General features: G+C 39.1%; 1 protein-coding gene across 1 annotated transcript in view; it reads right to left on the reverse strand.

Moving 5' to 3' along the window:
• ush2a (Usher syndrome 2A (autosomal recessive, mild)) overlaps positions 1 to 25210 on the reverse strand; it is a 428293-nt gene that overhangs the window by 89649 nt on the left and 313434 nt on the right. The window contains exons 68-70 of the mRNA XM_057848749.1: positions 18924 to 19031; positions 17783 to 17966; positions 3287 to 3444 (exon numbers count right to left, since the gene is read on the reverse strand). Of these exons, the coding sequence (XP_057704732.1) occupies positions 3287 to 3444; positions 17783 to 17966; positions 18924 to 19031 (450 nt within the window). The remainder of the gene's footprint in view (positions 1 to 3286; positions 3445 to 17782; positions 17967 to 18923; positions 19032 to 25210) is intronic.

The raw sequence follows: 25210 nt of genomic DNA on the forward strand, positions 1-25210 counted from the left end.
AACAGCACGTCTGCCGCACGCGCGCACACACGTGCACGCGAGGCGATAAATCGCAGCGGAAAAAATGACCGCCTTCATTTTTATATATCGCGCGATAAATGGAATTATTGCATATTGCGACAGGCTTAGTGACGGCGCTTCAAGTGTTCGTTCATAGCCGACGTGCTACCGTGGTATGCGAGCTCAGCTTAGCAAAGAGTACACACAGTGGCACCCTCCATATTTTCCTTGAAATTATTCCAGGCTCTGGCTATTCTGGTCCGCTCTTTTCGCTTTATGCCACTTTCATGTGTCACCAATTCTGCCCTTTTTGGTAATTGGCGGTGTTTTCAACTCCTCGCCATAGTGAGGAGTGAACCGCCGATTCACTTGGCTCGTTGTCGTCGGTTCGGCCCATGTCCTCCTCAGGAAGGCGGCGGCGTGCATAAAAACACCGAGAGGTGTCGGATGGCTCTTTATGGATACTTTTATTGTCCAAAACAAAAATGCAGGGGCTGCAGCCACTGAACTCCGCGCTACCCGCGCACTTTCCAAACTCACCGATCTCACTCCCTCTCTTTCGCCCGCCCACTTTCTTCCTCTTTGCTCAATCTGACAATGCCGGCGGTCACATTGAAATAACAGCGGTCCCCTTGGGGGTGTTAGTAACAACCGCTTGCATCGCGAGCGCCCGCCATTCTAAACTTTATCCGCATGTAATTTTTTTTTTAACCCGTCAATACCCGTCGACGGTATGTTTTGCCCGTCGACGCATTTACGTCATCGATGATGTCGACAACGTCGACTAGTCGGGACAGCTCTAATCATATCATTTTCAGAGGGTCGGAATTGGTTAAAAAAAGATTTCAAATATTATTATTCTTAATTTTTAAGGGTCTAGGAAACAACATTAAAAAAAAAAAAAAAAACTTTAAAGAGAATTATAATACTAAGGGGCTGTGAGATATCAATCATATTAATCATATCAATAGAATCGTTATGTGGCAAGATAACAAATATTAATAAAGTTAACAAAAAAATAAATCACATTCATGAGCAATTATCGAAAATAGAAAAAAAATTACGAACATTTCCGAAAGTATTCCGGAAACAGCCAAATGGGGCTTTGACGTCACAGCCAGGAAACAAAAGGTCGAGGCAGGTGCCATCGTTGTTTATCGAAGAGAGCGTTGCGTTCGTGTTTTATCAAAAAAACGCTAAAATGGTTCAAACCTGTCATGCTATGTGGTGTACAAATAGCCATTTGTCGCAATGTAGTACCCATGAGTTCCCAAACGCGAGAAAAAGAGCTGGACCAGGCAGACAATGAGTAAAGTTCGTCTGTGCAAAGGGGGCTAATTTTGTTGACCCAGCCTCCGGCACGGTTTTGTGTAGTGCGCATTTTACACCTGAAAGGTATTCGAACTATGGACAAATGAAATCAGGTTTTGCTAAGAAATTGCTGCTGAAAGCAGATGCGGTGCCCACCATACACGCGCAGCCACCTAAATGTCCCGAGACATCAAGAAAGAGGACGATGACTGGCACTGATGAGACCACCCCACCACCCCAGGCTAAGCAAAGGAGGGGAGCAGCCAAGCTCCAAATGGCCAGAGTGAGTACTCTTTTATAATAAAAAACATATCACGCATTGGATATAGGACTGGACACATGTATAAATTATCGCTCGTAAAATACATACAACAAATACTCTAATCCCATTCATATGTGTGTCTGTTGGCAGAGCGAAAACCTATGATAGCACAATAAATTATAATTATTCTATACATTACTTTATTTTGCGGTCACGGTGTATCAGCTTCACAAAAAGAAATGCAAAACAAACCATTTGGTGTTTCCCACACGATCTGTTGCCGGTGTTTCATCTGTGTGATTGCTATCCTCAATGATCGTTTCATTAGGCTGCATTGGCTTTCGTTTGGGCTCAGATTGATAACCCAAAACACCAAAGAAAGGCTCATAACTCTCCTCGTCACCATTAGAAGAATGTTCGCTACGTCGGATTTGTCGCTGCAACTAGAAACAAAATTGTCTGCCATCATCGCCACCATTCAGTACTAAGCACTGAGCCGGTTGTTTCCTAGTTGTGACGTCACGCACACAATATGCTAGATTTCCGGGATCTCGGGTGCCAGTCATTTTAGCTTGACAATCGATCCAAATTTCTATCATTTTCTTGGTGTTGCGGTGTGTGTAATTACATGAACTGGCATGATATGAATCCAAAAGGCATGCGTTTATGGATAAATTATGGAATATTAGCATTTCCCCAAGTGTTGTAATACTCTTTAAACATTTTTTTAAACAACTGCTGCACTCACACTTTTATTTGTTAATGTTGGAATAGCTTTCTTTATTAAAAAAAAAAAAAAAAAAATCTGCCCCCCCCCTTAACTCTTTCAGAGACAGTGGTCACTATAGTAGAAAGCTATTGAAAAGTTGACACGAAAGACCTGTCACTCTTTATTGAGCAATTGGCTAGTTTTAGTTATTTAATTATTAATCATTATTGTATTGTTTTCTCTATAAATATTTTTTTATAATTATATACAAGTCAAATTGATTGGACGTCTAGTGCTGTCAGTGGCAGCCAATGAGTTCAATGAGTACCCTGTAGGGGTTAAAAAAAAAAAAAATTGAAAGAAAAAAAAAAAAAAAATTCCTGCATTAAAAAGAGACAATATATTGGTGAGGTACAGTATCTTATCAGGACTTGGTATTGGCTCATGGTCAAACTCGGGTGACTCAGACTTGTATTCAGTTGCAAAAATTTGCAATTGCATCGTTCCTAATAAATATACACCTACCTACTCAAATGTTTATGTAAGATTTCATTGTGAGTATATTGGCAAAAGGATGCCGAGTTTCCAAAATGCCAGGCAAGAGGTGTAGAGGAAGACTAAAGAGGAGGTTTATGTATGTAGTTAAAGAGCACATGAAAGTAGTTGGTGTGTGAGAGCATAGGACGCAGATGAAAGGGTTAGATCGAGGCAACTGATTCTCTGTGGCGACCCCTGAAGGGAAACGCCAAAAGGAAAAGAACAAGCGTATGTCCAGAAAAATGGTACTACTTTCTTCTCTTCAAAGTATACAGCATTGTAAAATGGTGAGTATACTAAAATAAGTTACATCCCACACACACATAGTATAGCTTTCATGATGAGACAAATATGTATTTTATAGTTAATTGTATCATTAAACACCATGACAATGGTGAGTAATCTGCATGCCATTTTGATGAAGATGCTGTGAAAATGACCATCCATCTGTTTGGACTGCTACTCACCAGGAGGGGTCCAGGCCAAGGAGATGGAGTGGGGGCCGCTCACTGTCACATTGTGTGGAGCTGGGATCCCAGTGGGACATGAGGATGGTGTTTTTATAACATGTTTGTCACTCAAACCAGCACCACCGCCTGTGATGGCTTCCAGTTCATAAACATACCTAAAGAGGAGATGCAAAACACAATGTATCTATTCAGAGATAGCGCATGTTCTATTCTTATCTGAATAATTTAAGGCTGCATAAGTGGCTGGCTATTGTACAGTATGTCTTGGCTTCTTGGATTCATTTCAAAAGGGTTTCTCTAGCTACATTTACATTATTGAGATGCTTATTGTACCCAGATTCTGGAAACATAACTGATTTCAGCAAGTGACAATGTAACTACAACATTCACATGGTTATAACTAGGGTTGTTCCGATCATGTTTTTTTGCTCCCGATCCGATCCCGATCGTTTTAGTTTGAGTATCTGCCGATCCCGATATTTCCTGATCCGATTGCTTTTTTTTTTTTTGCTCCCGATTCAATTCCAATCATTCCCGATAATTTTTCCCGATCGTATACATTTTGGCAATGCATTAAGAAAAAAATGAATAAAACTCGGACGAATATACACATTCAACATATAGTACATAAGTACTTTATTTGTTTATTATGACAATAAATCCTCAAGATGGCATTTACATTATTAACATTCCTTCTGTGAGAGGGATCCACGGATAGAAAGACTTGTAATTCTTAAAGGATAAATGTGACTTTGTATATTGTGACTAAATATTGCCATCTAGTGTATTTGTTGAGCTTTCAGTAAATGATACTGTAGCCATTTAACTGTTCTGCCCAAATGCATGATGGGAAGTGCAACCATGACTGTGCGTAGTGGTACCAATTGATATATCTTCTCTGCGTTGGGAAATAAGATAGGGTGTTAAGAAAAAGATCAATTACTACCTTTGTTCACCACATTGCTTCCTACGATTATTTCTAATCATAGGGAGAGGGATTGTAAGGCTTTAGTCAATTAAAAAAAGGCTCCAAAGGCTGCCAAAATTCACTCTATTCATTTTACGCTGCCTTTTAGCTCTATATATAGGTAAAACGGCGCCATTACAGATTGAACGCGACAATGCATGAGTGGGTCGTGCAGCGCATGCGTTAATTGCGTTAAATATATTAACGTGATAAATTTAAAAAAAAAAAAATAAATTACCACCATTAACGGGATAAATTTGATAGCCCTACCTTAAGCCTAAACTAAAGACTCTGGATGAGTGTAACATATTATGTCTGTAACGTTAAATACAATTAGAAAACAATTTAATTAAAAAATATATATATACAGTGATACCTCAGCTCACGAACGCTTAAGCTCACGAACTTTTCGCCTCAAGAACATTAAATTCGCAAGCATATAGTCTCTGCTGACGAACTAGTTTTCGGCGGACGAACCAATTCACGCGGTCGAAAAGCGCCACGAGAAGCTGACGCACGCTCACGGCGTCCCAGTTCGTCCCCTCACTTTCGTTGAGTGCGGACGTGGTTTGTGTTTGATAGACATTTTGGACCATATTGAGTGTACTTTTGCTGTTATGGGACCGAAAAAGAGTTACCTACAGTCCTTATGGAAGGTCTCGTGTTACCAATTCGCCCTCGACTGGTAATTGGCGGTGCTTTCAGCTTCCCACCGTAGTGAGAAGTGGACCGGCGAGTCACGTTGGCTCGTTGTCGTCGGTTGTCTTCGGTTCGCCCGATTTCCTCTCCAGAAAGGTGGCGGCGTGCATACAAACACCCAGAGGCGTCGGATGGCTTTTTGTGGGCACTTTTATTAACAACCAAAAACATGTGGGGGGCACAGCACTGGAGTCTACGCTAACTGCGCACTTTGCCGGTAACACTCTCCTTCCAAACAGTAACTCCCTCCCTCCCTCCTCCTCCCAATCCATTCCATCAAGCCATCAACTACCATCACAAAGGTAAATAAAACGACTTTATTATACAGTACAGTTTATTTCTTTAATACAATAGCACATTTATTATACATAAAATAAGGTATATTTTTGTGTAGTTTTAAGGCTTATTTAGTAGAAAATTATGTTTTATGGGGACCTGGGAACGGATTATTCTCATTTTAATGGTTTCTTATGGGAAATAAATGTTCGGAAGACGAACTTTTCGCCTCACACACACTTTCTGGGAACCAATTATGTTCGTGAGCTGAGGTATCACTGTATATTGAAAAAAAGGCATGTCCGATATTTTTTTGCCGATTCCGATACTTTGAAAATGACGTGATCAGACCAGTCGACTGATCGGGACATCTCTAGTTATAACCATTTTCAAACCAAGTCTCAAGGGTGTATGTACCTTTCAGACATTCAGTTTTACCTTCTAATTTTATGAAACAAAAAACAGAAAACAAGCCCAATTCTGTTTTTATGTGTTATTCATAAAAACGAGAAATTTTAATCGACTGAGCCATGACCTGGAAGACAATGTTATCCTCGCGCTAGCTTCGCCACTCTGGAGCCCTGAAACTAATAAATAACTAATTGCACGGAATTTGTTGAAATCAACTCCATCGACTAATTAAAGCCCTGCTAACTTGAAGATTAAGCCTAATGTCAAAAATTCTGAACTTCCACTTTTAGGCTAGTTTTCCGTTATTGAATTAGCAGTTTTTAATTGGGAAATGGGAGATGATTCATTTCGCGTTTTTTGTTAACACACATAAAACCAAAACACCGAACTGGAATCGTTTTCCTTTTTTGAAAAATGAAAAGACCTAAAGATACAAGGACCCTCAAGAGTCACACAAACAGAAAACAATCGAGAAGAACTGTGTTAAGGAATACAGGGGTGAAGAGGCTTGGTTTCTGTTGCAATGGTTCCATAGACATTCCATATATCATTGTTCACAGTGGAGTTGGTTAATAATAATAATACTTCTTCTTTCTTTCTTACTTCTTGGTCTTTATGCAAGGTGACCTTAACCCTAATCTTCCTTTATGGAGAGAATGCATGCCTTGAAAATGTCTATCAGTACAATGTCTACTTCACCTAAATATTACAGTAAACTTGGCAAACAACAACAGCAGTCTTGATGGAGAGAATGCATGCCTTGAAAATGTCTATCAGTACAATGACTACTTGACCTAAATATTACACTTGGCAAACAACAACAGCGGTCTAGATTTTATGGTACATGTATTTTTGTTCATGAAGGCTAGGGTCATACTGCAGGTTTTAATGCACAAATCCGATTTTTTTCATATTTTTCCGACTTGAGTGAGGCATTAACTTGACGGTCTGAACGGCAAAAGTCGCATAAAAGTAAACCATTTCAAATCCGATCTAAGTCACTTTCGTACGTGGTTAAACTCCGATCTGGGCCACCTTTTTCCAGAAAGTGGCTGCAGTCTGAAGTGTCAGGACCCCCAATTACATCAGCAAAACGAGAGAGCGAGAGAGACAGGGCGCTATGGTAGCAGTTGAGCTGTACTTTAGCGTTAGCGCCTAGCTTGAACGGGGCTTTTAGGGAAGCGGCGGGCTTGACAACAGTCATAAAAAAATAAAATGGGGGGAGGGGCGGTAGGCCTGAGAATGCTCCGTTTACTTTCTGTGCTCCTAAATGAGCAATATATTGAGATTGTTCACACGGCTGACGGTCGGGGCAAACTGTCTGTATGTGCGTTCATGCTATCAATTCATATAAACTTTGAATGTAAGACTAAACAGGGATCATTTACGTATGTTATTTGTTTGTTTGTTTGTTTTTGGAAATCAAAATATGATCCCCCTAAAATGATGTTGAGCCAGTCATGTGTAGTCATTTGTTTTGATGCCCCTGTGCATGCGGGTCAGTTTGCTCAGCGCATCTCGGACTACGAATTAATGCGCATGTGTGATACTTGAACAGGCTCAATGGACAAAAGCAGTCTAAATGGGCACGCCAAAAAAGCAGATATGACAAATATTGGAATTGTGCATTAAGACTTGCAGTATGAACCTAGCCTTAGTGTAAAGATACAAATGGATAAAAAATTAAGATATGCTTTCACATGGAGGTAACAACATGCATAAACAAGGAGACAACATGTCACAAAGCAACTCAGGCTTAAAATAATAATCTATAACGAAATTCCCTCGGTACTGTATGTAGACGACACCCTTTAGAAAGGCCGTGTTAAAATACCCACATTAATTGGAGTAAAATATAGTACTTTTAACCCAAACTAGCCTTAGGTCCCACTTTACAGCTTTCTTCACTCCACTCACGGTAAAAGTCCGAGTCAATTAGAAGAGTCTGTTCATTACACTTAAGGCATACGTAACATCACTCCTGGCAACACTTTGGACGTTCCTCACCTCAATCCATTCATACAGTAATATTTCTCAAATCCTTGTTTGTTATGATTCTTTCACAAAAAACAAAACAAACAAACAAAAAAAAAACAGATCGATCTTTATTATACACACGAACATTTCATCTTTCTGTCAATATGCTTCAACCTCATTTATTCTCTTTGGTCGCTCTTTGTAATCTGCCTTGTAAAGAGCAACACAAATAAAGATTTACCATGTAAACATCTCTCTCTCTCTCTCTTTACATCATTCTCATGTACTTTTCCATCTGTCCCACCACTCTATACCGACACGCTCGCTACCTTTCCCGGCCATGACATCATAAGATAGATTTCCCTTTTAAGAGTGTGCGGCTGGCTGGCTGGCGCTAAAGCCTACATTAGCTGTGTAAGTGGGCTGCCATTTAACATTAAAAGCCTTTAATTTGCTATAAACTCAGGCACACATACATTAATAGGTGGCGGTGCTAGGTTATTGTTCCTAGGCTGAGCGTTTTAAACAGGAGGCCATTAGCACCTTGGCGGAGGTTTAGAAGCCAGTCAGGAAAAAGGTATTACAGCGACTCATATGTTCATACTGGCATGGACATAAAAATATGAAGGAAAAAAAAAAAACACTTAAAATAATGAACAGGAGAAATGGAAGGAAGAGTGGAATTATAGAATGAACATACGGATGTATTTAACCCTTTTCTGTTCACTCATTTAACTCATTGGCTCCCACTGATGGTGCTAGATGTCCAATTTTGACTGTCAGCCCTGTCAGCCTATTCCAGTCAAAACGAACTGGGTGTCTCGTGCCATCAATTGCACTGAAAAATGAGCAATCACAGCCATTCCTTTTAGTTTGAATGAAATGGACATCCATTGCTGTCAATGGCAGGTGACGATTTAAATACCATGAAATAATAATAATAATAATAAAAAAAAACAACAACAACAACTCAAGAGTATTATTGGAACCATAACCAGAATGTATCTGTTTTTCATTCATTTTAACTGTATTAACAGGGTTCTCCCGTTTTAAAAGTCAAATTTGATGCTTTATAAGACATTTTTACGACCTTAAAAACAATTTAAGACCAAAACATGTCGCAACAATTTTTGACGAAGAAAAAAAACTACTACTACTATTGCCCCCCCTGCCCACCCCACACACACTTACTCACTGATGTCCTCTCCAGCCTCCAGACTTGCTTGTTTTGAAAACACATGGTAAGATTTGTTATCTTATCTTGCCGAGAGAGAATATGCTATGTTGCTTTAGCCTTTAAAAGTCTGTGCTGAGTGATCATCACACACTAAATGTAACAGCATTCGCGTTAGCATTAGCTTTTAGCGTGGCGAGCGTCATCTTAAACTCTTGGAACTTGTTAACTTTTGAAACTTCTTTTTTTTTTTTTTTTTTTTAAACACACAGTTCGTGGCGTCCAGGTAGGTTTATGTAATTTAAAATAATGTACAGTTTTCCACCTGAGTGTATATTATCATCACAAAGATGACGATGTTCTTGTAGTCTCTACAGTTATGTGCCCGTCTGTCAAAGTTCATTCCAAATCGTTGCAAACCCTTATTTATTTATTTATTTAATCACTGAAACTTTTAAATTTTACAGATGAAAACATTTTGAGCAATTTCCGACTAAAACTGGATGAAATTTGTCTGAGTTTTCACTGACCAAACCTAGACGAAGTCGAACACATTTTGAAATGACTAAAATATGACTTAGACTAATAAGTGTTTTCGTCCCCCCCCCCAAAGAAAACCAAAACAAAACAAAAAAGACTTATGACGAAAATTTAAAGGGCTGCCAAAAACAACATTGCTCTACATCCTAATTGAATGTTTATTTGCTTTCTAGTGTTTTCTGCTTTCCAGTGCTTAATTTGTAAATCATAAGGTGCCGGAATGCAAAGTACATATGACAGCACAGGGATGATGAGACGGGCACAGGTCCAGGAACATACGCAGAAAATGGTGCCGAAAACAACACGCAAATGCCCACTTGCCATGCTGTGGGACTTTTCTTTTTTTCTTTCTTTTCTTTGTGCTTTTCTGACTCGTTTTGAACCGTCTTCCGTCTTTTTGAAAAAAGACAGTAAACGCAACTGACTTTTTGGCATGTTGAAATACCGTTTGATCTTCGCTGCTTGCTCCCCAGATGCCGCGGATTTCAAAAGTTTTTTTTTTTTTTTTTTTAAATGTTAGGAGCGTGATTTGTTGGTCAAGCCTTTCAGTGCATCAACAAATCGCAAAATTTTTAGAATGACGTTAATTTTTCATAAATAACATGCAATTCTTGGGATTTGTTCTGTAAATGAATTCATGCATATTATTATTTTATCTTTTACTGTAATGCCCATAACTATGTCAGTGTTTCCCACAGGATTTTAGGAGACTGTGGTGGGAGGGTCTCTGACCATAGGATTTTTTGAAACTGTGGTGGTGGGCTGCATCGGAGTTGGACAGCCACACCATGTCGTGCCACGGCGATTTTTTTTTTTTTTTCATTATTTTTTTCCCCCCAAGAAGAACCATAACAAAGATATATTTGAAATATTTCATTAGCTAGGCTAATGTTATAGCTCTCAGCTACGGTACATGTATGTAAAATGCGTTGCTGATTACAGCTACGTTACCCTATGTAATAATGCGACTTTTTTTCTCGTAGCAATAGTACAACTTACATCTCCTAGTGACTCAGGGTTGGCAACCCAAACTGTTGAAAGAGCCATATTTGACCCCCCCCCCCCCCCCCCAAAAAAAAAAAACTGATACAGTATGTCTGGAGCAGCAAAAAATTAAAAGCCTTGTACAAGCCTTATAATTATCAATACTAGCTATATTAGCCTACTATAAAAATGACTAAGTTGGCTAGAAATACATAATTAGCCTTCATGATTAAATGTTTATTTTCCCTGCAGTGGATCCTATAGCGCACCACGTGACTACTCTGTTGTACGATGACACCACAAGTTTAACTTCATTACAATATTAATGAATTGAAAGAATGTTTGTATCATGTTTGTCCTCCTAGAAATCCTATTAAAACAAAAAATATATTTCCCTCCCCCATCTTTTTCCATTTAAAAAAAAAAAAAAAAAAAGCTCCGAAGCAGCACTAAAGAGCCGCATGCGGCCCAAGAGCCGCGGGTTTCAGACCGCCGTCGTAGCCTCCTTTTTCCTTTTTATTTGACCCTCATAAGTACTACATTACCACAACAATAACAGTCCTTCTGTCAACTGACCCATTTACAGGACTGGGGGAATTCTAATGGCCGTGTAAAGAGTTTTTCTTGATTCGGTGAGAAGGTGAATAGTTTTTTCCCCGTTGTTCGTGAACTAAATTTCCACACAAACGCACATCGAGGCACCATTAACTTAGCAAGGAGAGGTATGAGAGTCATTTTTCGAGTGTCCCAGAGCTCGCGAAATTGGGGGGGGGGCATTTATCCAACTCCTGTCTGAAGTTGGCGCGTCGGTGTTGTTCCGAAAAATAGCCACTCCACGCGAAATGTCCCCCCGACGGGAGCGCCCACACGTCACTCGTACAAACAGCCTTTTCTTACCAATCGACGGACATGGAAACGACGTTCTTGTACCGTGAATATGTATCATTTTACTCTGCTTGAACTAATAAATACTTTACTGTGACCAACGCTCTGAAAATAGAGCAAGGCTTTATTTTGGGCCCCGCCTCTCCGCGCAAGTTCAATCAAAGTTTGCTTTCCGTCCAAGACGGCCGTCCACCGCTCACTTTCGCCGAAAAGTCCGATCCAAACTATTGTAATGCCCCGGATATGGGGAAGAAGGAGAGAAGTCTGTATTTGCTTACCCACTTGATTGTGGTAACAATAATAAAGAAAAACAATAACAAAATAACAGCGGGCTGCTAAGACATGCGACCGCTATCTCTCACTATCTCGCTCGTTCTCCCATTCTTCCTACTCGTTCCCCTTGCGTCTCTTAAATAAATAAATAAATAAAATACCGTATTGGCCCGAATATAAGACGATGTTTTTTGCACTGAAATAAGATTGAAAAAGAGGAGGTCGTCTTATAACTGCGGCCTAAAAAAAAAAAAAAAAAAAAAAAAAAACTGCGGCCTAGACATATACCCATTCACGACGCTGGATGGCGCCAGTCATCAATGAATCGAATGCTGAACGCGACTCGGGCGGCCAAAGCGAACCCCTGACACGAAGAAGAAAGTGGTAAGAAGGAAAAGAGAAGAAAATACCGGTAATAGAAGAGATAACCAAAAATGGAGAAACTTCGCGACACTTTGGAGAAAAGTGGGTCGAAGATTGGCCAGATTAACAGGTGTTCGGCCATTCCTTACTACGCGGCGAAACGTCCTACACAATGCTCAGGGCGCTTGCGTATGCATTCACACGCATGCGCACATCGGTTGGAAGCGGTGAGTACTCACTATTTTTGTTTTTATTTAGTTATTTAGAACCTTTTCACAGCCTCAAAGATACTTTTTGCATGTATTACCCTCTCATACTTTTAACCATTGTGTTTTTTTGTGTTAGCTTTGAAGCAGTTGACCACATTAGTCACGTAGCGTATTTAAACCGTCCTTATTTGATATAACTACATTTAAGTATTTTCTGCAGGCATTTCTTTAGTACGTTATTCCTGTATGCATCTAAACAAAACAAGTTTAGAGCGCACGGTAGTACTGGACTGTCTCAGAAATTTAGAATACACAATATTCTAATTTTCTGAGACAGTCCTGTATATTGTTCTATGTAAAGGACGTCAGCCAAGGTCGGCCCCCCACATTTTTACCACGCCAAATCTGGTCCCCTTTGCAAAAAGTTTGGACACCCCTGCTTTAAATGGTGGATTAATGTACAGGACTGTCTCAGAAAATTAGAATATTGTGTATTCTAATTTCCTGAGACAGTCCAGTAATTTAGGTGTCAAATTCGACTAATGTAGGACGTTTCGCCGATGTAGCATATTTTGGCAGAACACCGGCAGCTGAGGAGAAGTTATGACGCAAACTTCAAGTTGATGGTGATAAATGAGGCGGTGTCTTCAAACAACTGCAAAGCGGCTGTGAAATATGGTGTCACAGAGTGTAATGTACGGAGATGGAGAGCTCAAAAAGATCGCCTAAAAAATGCTCACAGTCAGAGAAAAGCTTTCCGTGGTCGTTTCTGTATAAAAATTAATTTGGTGTTCAAAAAGTCTTTTTTCAAACTTGAGTCTTGAAAAAGAGGGGGTCGTCTTATAATCGGGGTCGTCTTATATTCGGGCCAATACGGTACTACTCTAAAATGCTGCTCTCGCTCGCGCGGGTAGTAGAGTGGAGTGGGCTACAGCTGTGTTATCGGCTGACTGACGCATCTGATTAGTTTTTTGTTTTTTTTTCCCGGCGTTGGGGGGGGGGCAAACGAGACTGTGGCGGGCCGCCACACTCTCATTCATTGGTGGGAAACACTGTATGTGTAATATTCTGATATAATGTTTTCCGAGGCACCCTGAAGTGCACGCAACATTACTGTTGTTTTGGTCATGTGATGTGGGAGTTAGATAGAGAGGCACAGCCTGCCTAGAGCCACAAGTTCTGTTCGTGCTGTTAGCGCCATGTGTTAATAAAGAAACAAAGCTGTCAGCACGTCGTGTGTTCGATACCTTTGTCAACAAAAAGCTCAAAACAAGACACTATGCACAGTCCCTTTAAGAGACGCTGGGACTGGAGAGCTGTGACCAGTAGGAAGCGAGGGGGGGACGGGCGAGAAGCAAAAAATGACGGCAGTCCGCTGTTATTTTGTTTATTGTTTTCTTATTGTTGCCACAATAAAATTGGAGAAACCCATCAACGACTCCTCTCCTTCTTTCCCCCCATTCGAGGCTATTACAATACATTTTTTAAAAACGTTTTCATATTATTATTATTTTCTATACACGAGAGGTGCCGAATCTGCCCAAATAAGTCCCGGAACACAGGGAGGCCAAAATCAAGAGGTGCCAGATCCGGCACAAATGAACCCCTGCTGTTTTCACTGAAGATTCCTTAAAACACAATATAAAAAGTAATTGTGAAAAGATCGGATGATATGAGAAAGAAAAACAAAACTCCATGACCCAAAATGTAATGGCCATTTATGTGGATAACCAGGTCTTTGTAAGGTTAAGTTTATATACTTTAAATTACCAAAAATAGTCACTTGCCCTATAAAGGCTTTAAACACTCTGCCACAAAAAAAATATTAGGTAAAAACTCAAAAACATCAAAATGATGTACAGATGTGTGAGTGGACTATTTGCAACCGTTTCCCTGCGGCTGTGCATGTGTGTGTGTGTGTGTCCTGTAGGGCCCGCCACAGGGAATAGGTTAATTCTCTCGTCATCTTAGACACTTCCTGCAGTGCCCAACCAAAGTGACAGCTAATCAACATTGTCATAAATAATCAATGGCCACTTGGAGCGGACTGGTGCACACGCACAAAGTCATGCCTGGGCACACGAGTCTGCTTAGATAATGAGGCCGCTGCTCCTGGTGTAATTCTCGGTTACGGGGCTAAATTGGGAGAAGAAGGAGGCGGCGGATGGGAATGAGGTGAGAGCGACAGGATGGAAAGGAATGAAGTGGATTGTTGGAAAGAAGGTGAACTGGAGAGGTCCAGGACAGAGATGCCCTCTGGCAGACGGTAAAGAATTAAGGAAAATTAAACGTCACACATATACTCATACATTCCTTATATTCTTTATTTGTTGTACATGTAGGGCTAGGCGATCTGGGACCAAAAGAGATCACAATTTCCCCACCCTATCATTCCATCAGGATACTTTTCACAATTTTTTTTTCTTTTCATCATGGCTCTCCATTGCTTTTTTAACTGGTAGTTTTAAAAAAATCTGCAACGAAAATATAAAACATTCCAGAGTAGTTAAATGTTTTACTAGTGGGCACGTTCGGAAAGCAGAGTATATTTGTTAAGTTAAAGCTTATTATGTGTCATTTTATTTGTTTTGAGTGCTTAGTTTTTCAGTTTACCTCAGCTCGGGCAGAGGAATGTGTTGAAAACCATCAACACTAGACTATTTTGGAAGGACTGTTTGAAATTTTCCCAATCAATCGTTTCCATGAATATGTTCTATTAAATATGTAAGTATATAATTACTGAGATTTTTTTTTTCTCGATCTACAATCTTTTTTTCTCGATCTTAAAATTGCTCAGCCCTACACCTACGTACGCGCTCTTATTTTATATATCTGCTGTGTGTGTATATATACTGTATATATATGGCGGAAAACACAGACAAGACTGAAAAAGCTGTTTCTGCTCTTGCACTCCTCTTTAAAAGATACTGCTGTATTTTAAGCCAAAACAACTGTTATGTTTTATAGAACAATATGTCTATATGCTGCCATAGCAGATTCATGGCGCATTAAGCCCCCGAACTATTTTTTATTTGTCCGTTTTACCCTGAAAACCCCCGTTTACAGACGTCGTGCAACCACTTTTGTTTTAACCCAGCCGTAAAACTCAGGTAATTAATTGTATTTATTATTCAAAATGTCTTTCATCATAAGCTTAGAATCATTAATTGATGACTAATATTGTGTAAAAAAACAAAACAAAACAACAACTTTAAAAAAATAATTCACTCGTATATTTTGAACTTTTAAACAAATGACGTCACAATAAAAATGGCGTCTGTAAAAAAGTCACTTATATCTACTTCATCACTATCACTTAATTGTATTTTTTTTGTTACTGTCGCATTTTCTCCGATATGTTAGATGATAAATAATTGAGCTAAACAAAGAAAAACTGAAAAAAAAACCCAAAAAAACAAAAAAACGTTTAAAGGGGTAAATATATGAAAAAGAAAATCTCGACCACCCCAAAAAAAATCCAGCTGTGGCCATTCACAACTGTGTCTTGACACGCAATGATACATGCTACATTGAGTTTTTGGATCGAAACAAGGTAAGTACGCGATAATATCTCAAAGTCATGGCGTCTGAAATTCTGCTCTCGTGTGCTCTCGCCTCCAGATAGGGTTTTGCTCTTTAAAAAACATAAAAAAAAAAAAAAAATGGCCTCCTGTTCAATTTTTTTCATATCCCAGAAAATGGAGATTTTAAGCTTTCCAATGATGTATTACACATGCATATCAGACAATTTTGAAATTTGGCCAAATTAGGGGTCTCAGAGTGGAACTGGAAAAAACTGGGACACCCCATGAAATATTCACAAATGTTCACAAATCAATGTCTGATCTTGTTTTTCTTCATCTCTGGAAAATAAAGTGATTTAATTGCAGGTAAACAACAAAAATTAACATTGTTTTACTCATTAAACCAAATATATCAACAAAAATGCATATTCCAACTGAGCAAAAAGTTAGGACGCCCTACCACCTAATTGCTAGTGTTACCCCCTTTGGCTGAAATAACTTTAGTGAGACACTTTTTGTAGCCATCTTCCAGTCTTTGACATTAGTCTGAAGAAAGTTTGCCCCACTCCTCAACTAAGAATACTTTCAGCTGTGAGATGTCTGAGGGGTTTCTTGCATGTACAGCCAAGCATACAGTCTCTCTTCTTTTTTTAGCCAGTCATTGGTGGATTTATTGGTATGTTTTGGGTCATTGTCATGTTGCAGGGTCCAGTTTCGCTTCAGCTTTATTTTTTTCCACAGATGATCTCAGATGTTCTTTAAGCACCCTCTGATACACGATATAATTCATAGTGGATTCTATGATGGTGAGCTGGCCAGGTCCTGCTGTAGCAAAGCATCCCCAAACCATGACATTTCCACCTCCATGCTTCACAGTGTGTATGAGGTTATTTTCCTGGAATGCTGTATTGGGTTTACGCCAAACGTGCCCTCTGTTCTGGTGTCCAAATAATTCAATTTTATATTCATCTGTTCAAAGAACATTATTCCAGAAGTCCTGGTCTTTGTCTGCATTCACTCACACATTCACTGGCAAACTTCAGTCTGGCCTTCATGTTTGTCTTGGAGAGAAATGGTTTCCTTCTTGCACACCTCCCATAAAGGTTAAACTTGTCAAGTCTCTTTCTGATTGTAGAGGCATGCATTTTCACATCAACAGTAGCAAGAGCCTGCTGTCGGTCCCGTGATGACATTTTAGGGTTTTTGGAGACTTCTTTTAGCATCTTACGGACTACTCTCGGGGTTAACTTGCTTGGACGGCCAGACCTGGGCATGTTGGCAGTTGTTTTGAATGTGCTCCATCTGTAGACTATTTTCCGGACAGTGGAATGGCTGATTTTATTTTCTTTTGAGATCTTTTGAAATCCCTTACCAGACTCATAATCGTCTACAATCTTCTTTCTGAAGGCCTCAGACAGCTCCTTTGATCTCAGCATGGAGTTTTCTCTCACTTCAACAGTCAGTCACTGTTGAAAGTATTCTGCGTTGAGGAGTGGGACAAACATTCTTCAGACCGATGTCAAAGACTGGTAGATGGCCACAAAAAGCGTCTCACTGAAGTTATTTCAGCCAAAAGGGGGTGGATTAGCTATTAGGTGGTAGGGTGTTCTAACTTTTTCCTCAATTAGAATATGCATTTTCAAGAGATAAAGCAAAACAAGATCAGACATTGATAGGTGAACATTTCTTAACAAAGAACTGAACATTTAATGGGGTGTCCTAATTTTTTTTCACATGATTATATAGTTTTTTTGGGGGGGGCACATTTTTTTATGTGAGTCCATCTATCCATCAAAGCAAAGGGTATAATTTTACAGCCCCATAATTAAAACAGCAAATCCGTCTTGGAAAAAGGCAGATTAATAAAGGTTAAATGAAAAATAAACAAATACATAAAATCTACGCTCCACTGCTGCTGCAAGCAAAAGTCAGACGAGATTTGTGCTTTCACTCCGTGTGTGTGTGTGTTTGCATCATTGGCACATCAAATATTTGCACATTAAATGGCACAAACAGACATATAGAGAGTGAAGTCCTCAGAGGGAGACACGGATAGACCGATAGCGGAGACTTTAAAGCAGGGTCACCCCGATTAAGACGACACATAAACACGCATGCCAATCTGGAATTTAATTAATGATGATGCTACAAGTGCAGTGTTTTTTTTTTTTTTTGCAGGTGCCATGTTCATGTTCAGACAAGCTTACGTACCTGCGGTCTGGCAGGAGTCCAGCGTCGGTATAATTCTGGTCACGGTAGTCTCCGGTAAAAATAGTGCGATCGCCTCTGCGCAGTCTGTATCGGGAGATGAGTCCATTGGGCCTGGACGGATGATCCCAGAACAGCTCCACTACAGATGTGTTGACTATCACATGTCTAGGTCTGGACCACACACCTACATTTGAACAGACGGAAAAGGAAAAGAAAACTATCAATTTAAGTTTTGTTCGTACAAACTGCATATAATATTAAACATCATTGCATTACTGTATTAGGTTTAATACATTGAAGGGCCTGTGGTAGTAAAAAGGTGCCCCACGCTAGTTGAAGATTATTAGTCCCTTTCTAATTCAATGATGAATGCTTTTAGACCCTCACAATAAAATCATGCTTGTGCAGCCTGAGAAAACACAGCCAGATACCATTTTTTAGATGAGAATTTCACCAATTGATTTTATTTGACATTTTCTCCTGTGACATTCAATAATACACAAAGTGCAGTTTATTAAACGACAAAGGCAACCATTCATTACGTTTCAATGACAAAAAAAGACGAGACGTGATTCCCCATGAGCTCAGAGAGACATTGAGTAAATCAAGTCAGCTCCTGAAGGATTTCTGCACTTTTTCAGAAATATTAATTTATGATATTTTCATGATGTAATTCAATTTTTTCAGTTTACAATTAAAACTGTTTTCTTATAATCAACCTGCACGTCTTGGACCGTAAATTGCCCCGTTTTAATTAATTTAAGTTGATGTGATTGATTTATTTGGCGGCGCCGTCAGTGACATGAAGACACTGGAATAAGTGGAAGGAGGAGCTTGAGGGGATTAACGAGTCATTGAAGGCAGCACGGAAGGCGTTGGCAAAATAAAAGGGTGTACGTAGGGTTTATGAGTAGATGCAAAATGCATTTGGAAATGGTTGAAATTCAAAAGATGCTGCTTCAGTGTGATGAAAATATAAATTAGAAAAGTGTATATTCCTTACAAAAGAAGGATCTGTGTAAATTCGGAACTTGATTATAAAATAGCTTGCAGTGTAAAAATTTTGTGAGTAGTTTTTTAAGTTTGTGTGCCTAAATGGAGATTTGTTTTTATGTGTGTGTGTGTGTGTGTGTATATATACCAGTGGGAGCGGCTTGTAAAGTGCGTCCTGTGGAAGGTGAACTTGCGCCGCATCCCACAGCTGTGCAGGCCACCAGCACAAAAGTGTAGTCTGTGAATGGCTGTAAACCTACAAGACATAAACAGGATGATTAAGATGTACAATTGCATATTTTATGCATACATTTTTTGTGCATTTAACCAGACAAATGACAATTTTTGTTATTAAAAAAAAAAAAGAAAAAACAAACACCGTTGACAGTAGGTAGCATGCATCTTTAATGATGTTTTTTTTTTTTTGTTCTTCTGTTTATCATTCCTCACTCTGTCCTCCCAAAACCATTTTCTGTCCGCTGTCTTCTCCCAATAAAAAAATAGAAAATTAAAAAATAAATAAATAAATAAATTAAACAATGCGAGTACACCAAACTCCAGTGTGGCACATTAAAACTCCTCAGCCTAGAAAGAGACTCAGATTCCCATTCTCCGTGTCTAAGCAGCTGAACACGAGAGGCTAAGAAGAAGAAAAAAAAAAAACGAAGACCTGGTGTCAACATATGTGGACATCACATTTTGGCTCAGTGTGGCCTAAATGATGTCCACATAAATTAAGGCAATGTCATATCTCTTAGTCATTTTTGTATGTATTATTTTACATGTTTTTTGAAGAATAGAAATACACACTGGTTACTGCCCCACATAAAACTATAAAGTTGTTTCTTGTTAGTTTTTTAAAATTTCATAGTGTATTTAACTCATTGTCTAAATGCTCATCTGTCAGCGCCATTGACAGTGCCAGACGTCCATTTTCCTTAATAACTGGACAAAGAAAGAAAGGTTAGTTTCCCAACAAATCTACTCCCTTGCATTGAGTCACCCCTCCCTTCATTCTTGCCACTCTCAACGGATGGATCCATATCTGTCCGTGCTAAATTATGCATGCCATAACTCAATAATGAAACAATGTAAAGACGGGCAGCTGCGGCGCTGACACGCGATGGAAGCGGTCCGACGCTGTAATGTCATCAGCTTTTGATCTATGATAATTATGATACCTTGGTATGCGTTTAGGCTACGGCGTCCTGACATGATTTATTTATGGGCCCCCTTGCTATGCAGTCAAAGAAATCACACAGCCACTTGAGTGGATCTTTAAGTGCAGGTGTGATTTATTTGTGGGGAAATTTAAGTGTATTTTTTAATTTTAGGAAATACACTTGAAAATTTTGAGTTTTCAGTACTCGTTCTTGATACACAGGGGTAAGGCACAAGTGAAAACTGAACTAAATGCAAATGTTTCAAGGTGTGATGGGACCTGACTGAATGTTTTATGGTCATTCACTTAGCAGGCAACTGCATACAACAGCTTGCAAATCAAATTGACGACAAACGAAAAGACGTAAAACAGTTTTACTTCAAATGATGAGTCTGACGATACACAGTGGCACTGCAGTGAGATGTGCTGTTGAAATATGTATATTATATACGTATGTAATACATTTTCATATCAAGCAATAAATAATATTGACATGCCCAGAAACTGTGAATTTATTCTTTATTCCTGTGTGGTTTCGGAACATTTATTAGAATAATCTGTAAAGTGTGTGTGTTTCATCTCCATATTATATAGAAGGACTTCTTTAAAATATCAAAAATTGATTAAATTGGGAAAATAAGCCATTTTATTAACAAAATTTAGTGAAAAGGTGTTCTACTGCTGGTTTCCCACTATAGTGCATGTTTGGATGCTAGAGAGACCCTACTGTGTGACTCAGCTGCTAGTGGTACTCAGCCGGCGCGGACACATGAGACACGGATACACACAAATACACGTCAGGATAATGCACAGCGGAGAGTTCCCCATAGCATCCTCACGTCTCTCTCTACAGCTTGGCCTGCTTAATGTGCCTCGTGGCGGGCCCTCTTGCTTAATTAACCCTAATGAGGCATTTATTTAACTCACTGGCTGCCATTGACGGCACTAGACGTCCGATCCATTTTGATGGGGAGTCATCGCCGGTAACCCTCCCAGTCAAAATGGATTGGACGTCTAGTGCCGTCAATGGCGTTAAAACATGAGCAGTCACAGGCAGTCCTTCCATTTCAAATTAATTTGTCTGTCATTGTCAATCGCTGGTAATGAGTTAAATTGTCTTTAAAACTGATTTCATTCTTTTTAATTTTATTATAATAATATAGAATTTAGTTTTTATTAACAGTTTATTTATTCATTAATAATAACACATGAAGGAAAATGTGATGTCCACATTTATGGTGTTAAGCCATAGCCTCTATAAAGGGTTACAAACCAGTGATCAATATGTGTGTGTGTTTTCTAACAACTGGCTGCGTTTGGGTTAAATAAATAAAATCTGTCAGCCGGGGTTGAATCGTAAGGCCATGTTGCACCATTAAACCTCGTAACTAAGCATGTGTGTACACATTCTAGCATTATAAATGTCTCCACTACTTTCAATATCATGTGGTGCAACACTTAATATAACAGTAACCATAGAGTCAGTAAATTTAGTCAGTATAAAATGCAAAGAAAATGGAGACGAGATTCAAAGATGACCAGACTATAAAGCATGTATTATATATATATATATATATATATATATATATATATATATATATATATATATATATATATATATATATATATATATATGATGTGTATGAGTACGGTAACAAAAATAATGACCAATGAGGAGACAAAATCCCACACGAATACTACCAAAAATAAACTAACTTTAATTAATCTTCAACTTAAACAACTTCATTTCTATGTTCTCATCAACACACACAAATGAGAGACCTCTATCACTCTTCCTAAAGAGGGCAGTGTTGTTCTGTTGGTGAATCACTGGCGTGTGTGTGGGTGCGTGTATACATGCCAGGAATGAGTATAGAGATGAGAGTGCGCGTACATGCACTCATACATTCACGTGTATGCTTATATACCTGATTATGGAAAGGGAAAGGAAGCTTCAATCATTTTAACAGTGATCACCAGCAAGTGAAAAACGGGTGGAGGGCATTGTGATGCCAGCGGGACAAGACAAAACTGTCATTCCAAGGTATACATTGCAGAGAAAAGAGCTAATAAGAGAACTTTGACAGTATAGTATGTATTATTATGACAAAGAGAAGCTGGTGGCATTTATCTCTATTTCTCTGTGTGCATTGTGGCAGGAGACAGCAATAAAAGTAACTGATCCAAAATGGAATTTTATTGACAGTTTGCCATTGCTGGTTTGCGTCAGAGAATATGATAAGATGATGGGGTCAACTGTCACCGGATACACAGCCCAAGGAGCCGCAGCCCGACGATGTAAGAGTGAAGGCGGCGTCAACGGAGGGACAAGGGAAAGGACAAATATAATGTATATATTTATGTGGAAGTAACGGCAAGGAGGCGAAATTGATAGAATGATGAGTGAAATCATGATGATGAGAATGAGGGAAGGAGAAAGGAGGGAATGAGGAGGGAGAGTGCTTTGATAACACCTCATCTAAATAATTAAGAGTTTGACTTCCTGTCTGTGGTTCTCTGATGTGTCTCCAGTGGAATGCTGGGATCAGATTCACATACGCACGCACACCTACACTCACACACATGAGACAAAGCAGAGCAGGACTATACATTCCATATACTCAAATGTAATTTCTAAAAAATGTAACCCATCTGTAAAAAGTTCAACGGTTAAAACTTTATGTATTAGCTCGCAGTAAATGTTGGGTTGAATGTGACGTACATCCAGGAATTGTATTTAATTTAGTACCATTAGTGAATACAAATTCTCAAGGTCACTTTTTATGCAGATTTTCCTTTCACTGCACAGGTGTGGTAAATTACATAGGCAAACACTGTTCCATGGCTTCTCCTGTTAAATATCTGACTCGTTTTCAGTTTTATGTTTAGTTTTCAAGGTATGCATTGGACCTTTTCATGGTGTGTTTAAAAGTGTTTGAAGTGAACTACTTTTATATTTTTCACAAAAAATATAGTATGATGCTAAGGCTTCTATACTGTATTTTTCGCACTATAAAACGCACCTAACAGCCTTCCATTTTCTCTAAAGCCAACAATGCGCCTTATAATCAGATGCGCCTTATATATGGATCAATATTAGAGTAATGGAGTGCCCCGTTAGAACCTGCGGGGAACTCTGCATCTTCAATATTATACATAAGACACAGGAAACTCTGCGTCTCCAATATAATTCGTATGACGCATACACACACGCTCGCGTACTCTCACACCGTACCTGTTAAATTGTTAGGCATCGCGGGGGTCTGGGGTGCACACTAGGCTGCCGCTAAAACAACCTGATGCCATACTCTTAACAAACATTTTCACAAGTATTCAAACCGAGCGCTCCTTTACTTCCTCAATTTATGACGTCGCGAGCGGGACGTCAGCGTGTGACGTCACCGTATGGGGTGGGTTTGTAGCCCACATAAATTTTTTTTCTTTCCAAATGTTATTTCAGTGCAGTAGTACCAGTATTTTGCTTATTGTATTTTTCTTTAATTTACAATGAAGCTAATATTGAACAAACAGGAGTTACTGAGCAGATAACTGGACTTTTTGAGTTAACTGGTTTTGAGGGGAGGAGCCTGGGAAATATAAAGACAGACCAACCTAGCCTCCCTAGATCATTTGAAGTTACGCAGTGGTGCAGATAATGTAACAGACCTTTTTTAGTTTGTTATGCTATGAATGTTTTTGTAAATATGGTGAATTTGGTTTAACTTTTTTGTATAATCACTTTTGCACTTTGTCATAGAAAACTGCCTGTATAATCGTTGGGAACGTATTTATTAAAAACAAACTCATTCTGCTTCAGTTGCCATTCATTGTGAGCAAGAGCCCCGCCACAATTAGTTAATCATGACGTGACATTCCCTTTAGCGTAGCTCCATCTAGTGGATGCATAAAGCTACTACAACTACGAAAACAGGGTGACCCAAAACAAGTTTTTAACAATCAAAACCAAGAGTAATAGAATTTTTTTTTTTTAATTCATAGTAATTGGAACCATAAAACATGCCATCTAAGAAATATCTATGGAATTTTCATTTAAAAATTATTTCCTTTAAATCAGTGGTCCCCAACCACCGGTCCGTGGCGCATTTGCTACCTGGCCGCAGAGAAATAAATAATTTATTAATGACTGCAATCTGGCCTGTGGCACTTGACACATCAATATCCCTGTCTACTCTACAGTCTAATCCGAGTAAAGATTCGTGTAAATCGCCATCTAGTGGTTGCCCGCAATTACTAGGGTGTTTGCACACCTATAGCAGCCCAGCGCCAGTCAACGTAAACAGTAACTTCAGCTGCTGTTGGCTGTGTGCTGGGGGCGGCGATGTCCTTGCACAGCTTTTATACGGGGAAAAGGCCACTAGTTGAGCCAGAAGAGGAGACTACAACCAAGTCCATTCTGCATAATATATGGCTAAAAGCTAGCAAATGAGGCAACAAAAGCGAATGCACTGAGAGTGTCATACCTCATGGCGAATTGTATTGCTACAGCTAAGAAACGATTGGAGAAGAACTCATTATGCCTGGGACCATGGATATTTGCCGACAAGTTTTAGGAAAGGCTGCTGTTAAAAAAAGGTTTATTCAGTGTATGGTGAGGGACATTTTCCCTGCACTTAATATTTGTTTTTTTAGCCTCGACGTGTTATTTTATATTTACTGTCATATTCTGCCACAAATTGCCGGTCCATGAAAACAAAAAGGCCCACATTACACCAGTCCGTGGTAAAAAAAAAGTTGAGGACCACTGCTTTAAATGACGTCCTCCTGCATTAATGCTTTCTTGAAATCTGCTGTTGACCACTTAAAAAAAAAAAAAAAAAAATAAATAAAAAAAAAAAATTTTGAGTATTGCCAGACATGAGCAAGTGGCAGCACTGCGAGACAGTGACCTTCAGCAAGTAAACAATGTGCCGTTTTCGTAACCATGGTGAAATCAGGACACAATCCACAGTATTCCAGCTCAGATGATGAGTCAAAGAGGATTCTGAACAGCAGATTTCAAGAATCCATTCGTACGGGAGGATGCCATTTAAAGACCGTCATTTAAAAAAAAAAAAAGAAAATTCCATCATTGTTTCTTAATTGGCATGTTTAAGGTTTCATTTCCTATAAATAATGCATTTTTTTTCAATCACTCTTGGCTTTATTGTATTGTTAAAAAGTTGCCTTTTTTTGGGGGTCACCCAATAAATGGATCAATATTAGTTACTCATGGCATGACATTGCCTTTAGCGCAGCTACATCTAGTGGATGCA

This window comes from Corythoichthys intestinalis, chromosome 1 (genome assembly GCF_030265065.1).
Source record: "Corythoichthys intestinalis isolate RoL2023-P3 chromosome 1, ASM3026506v1, whole genome shotgun sequence".
NCBI classification, from domain to species: Eukaryota; Metazoa; Chordata; class Actinopteri; order Syngnathiformes; family Syngnathidae; genus Corythoichthys; species Corythoichthys intestinalis.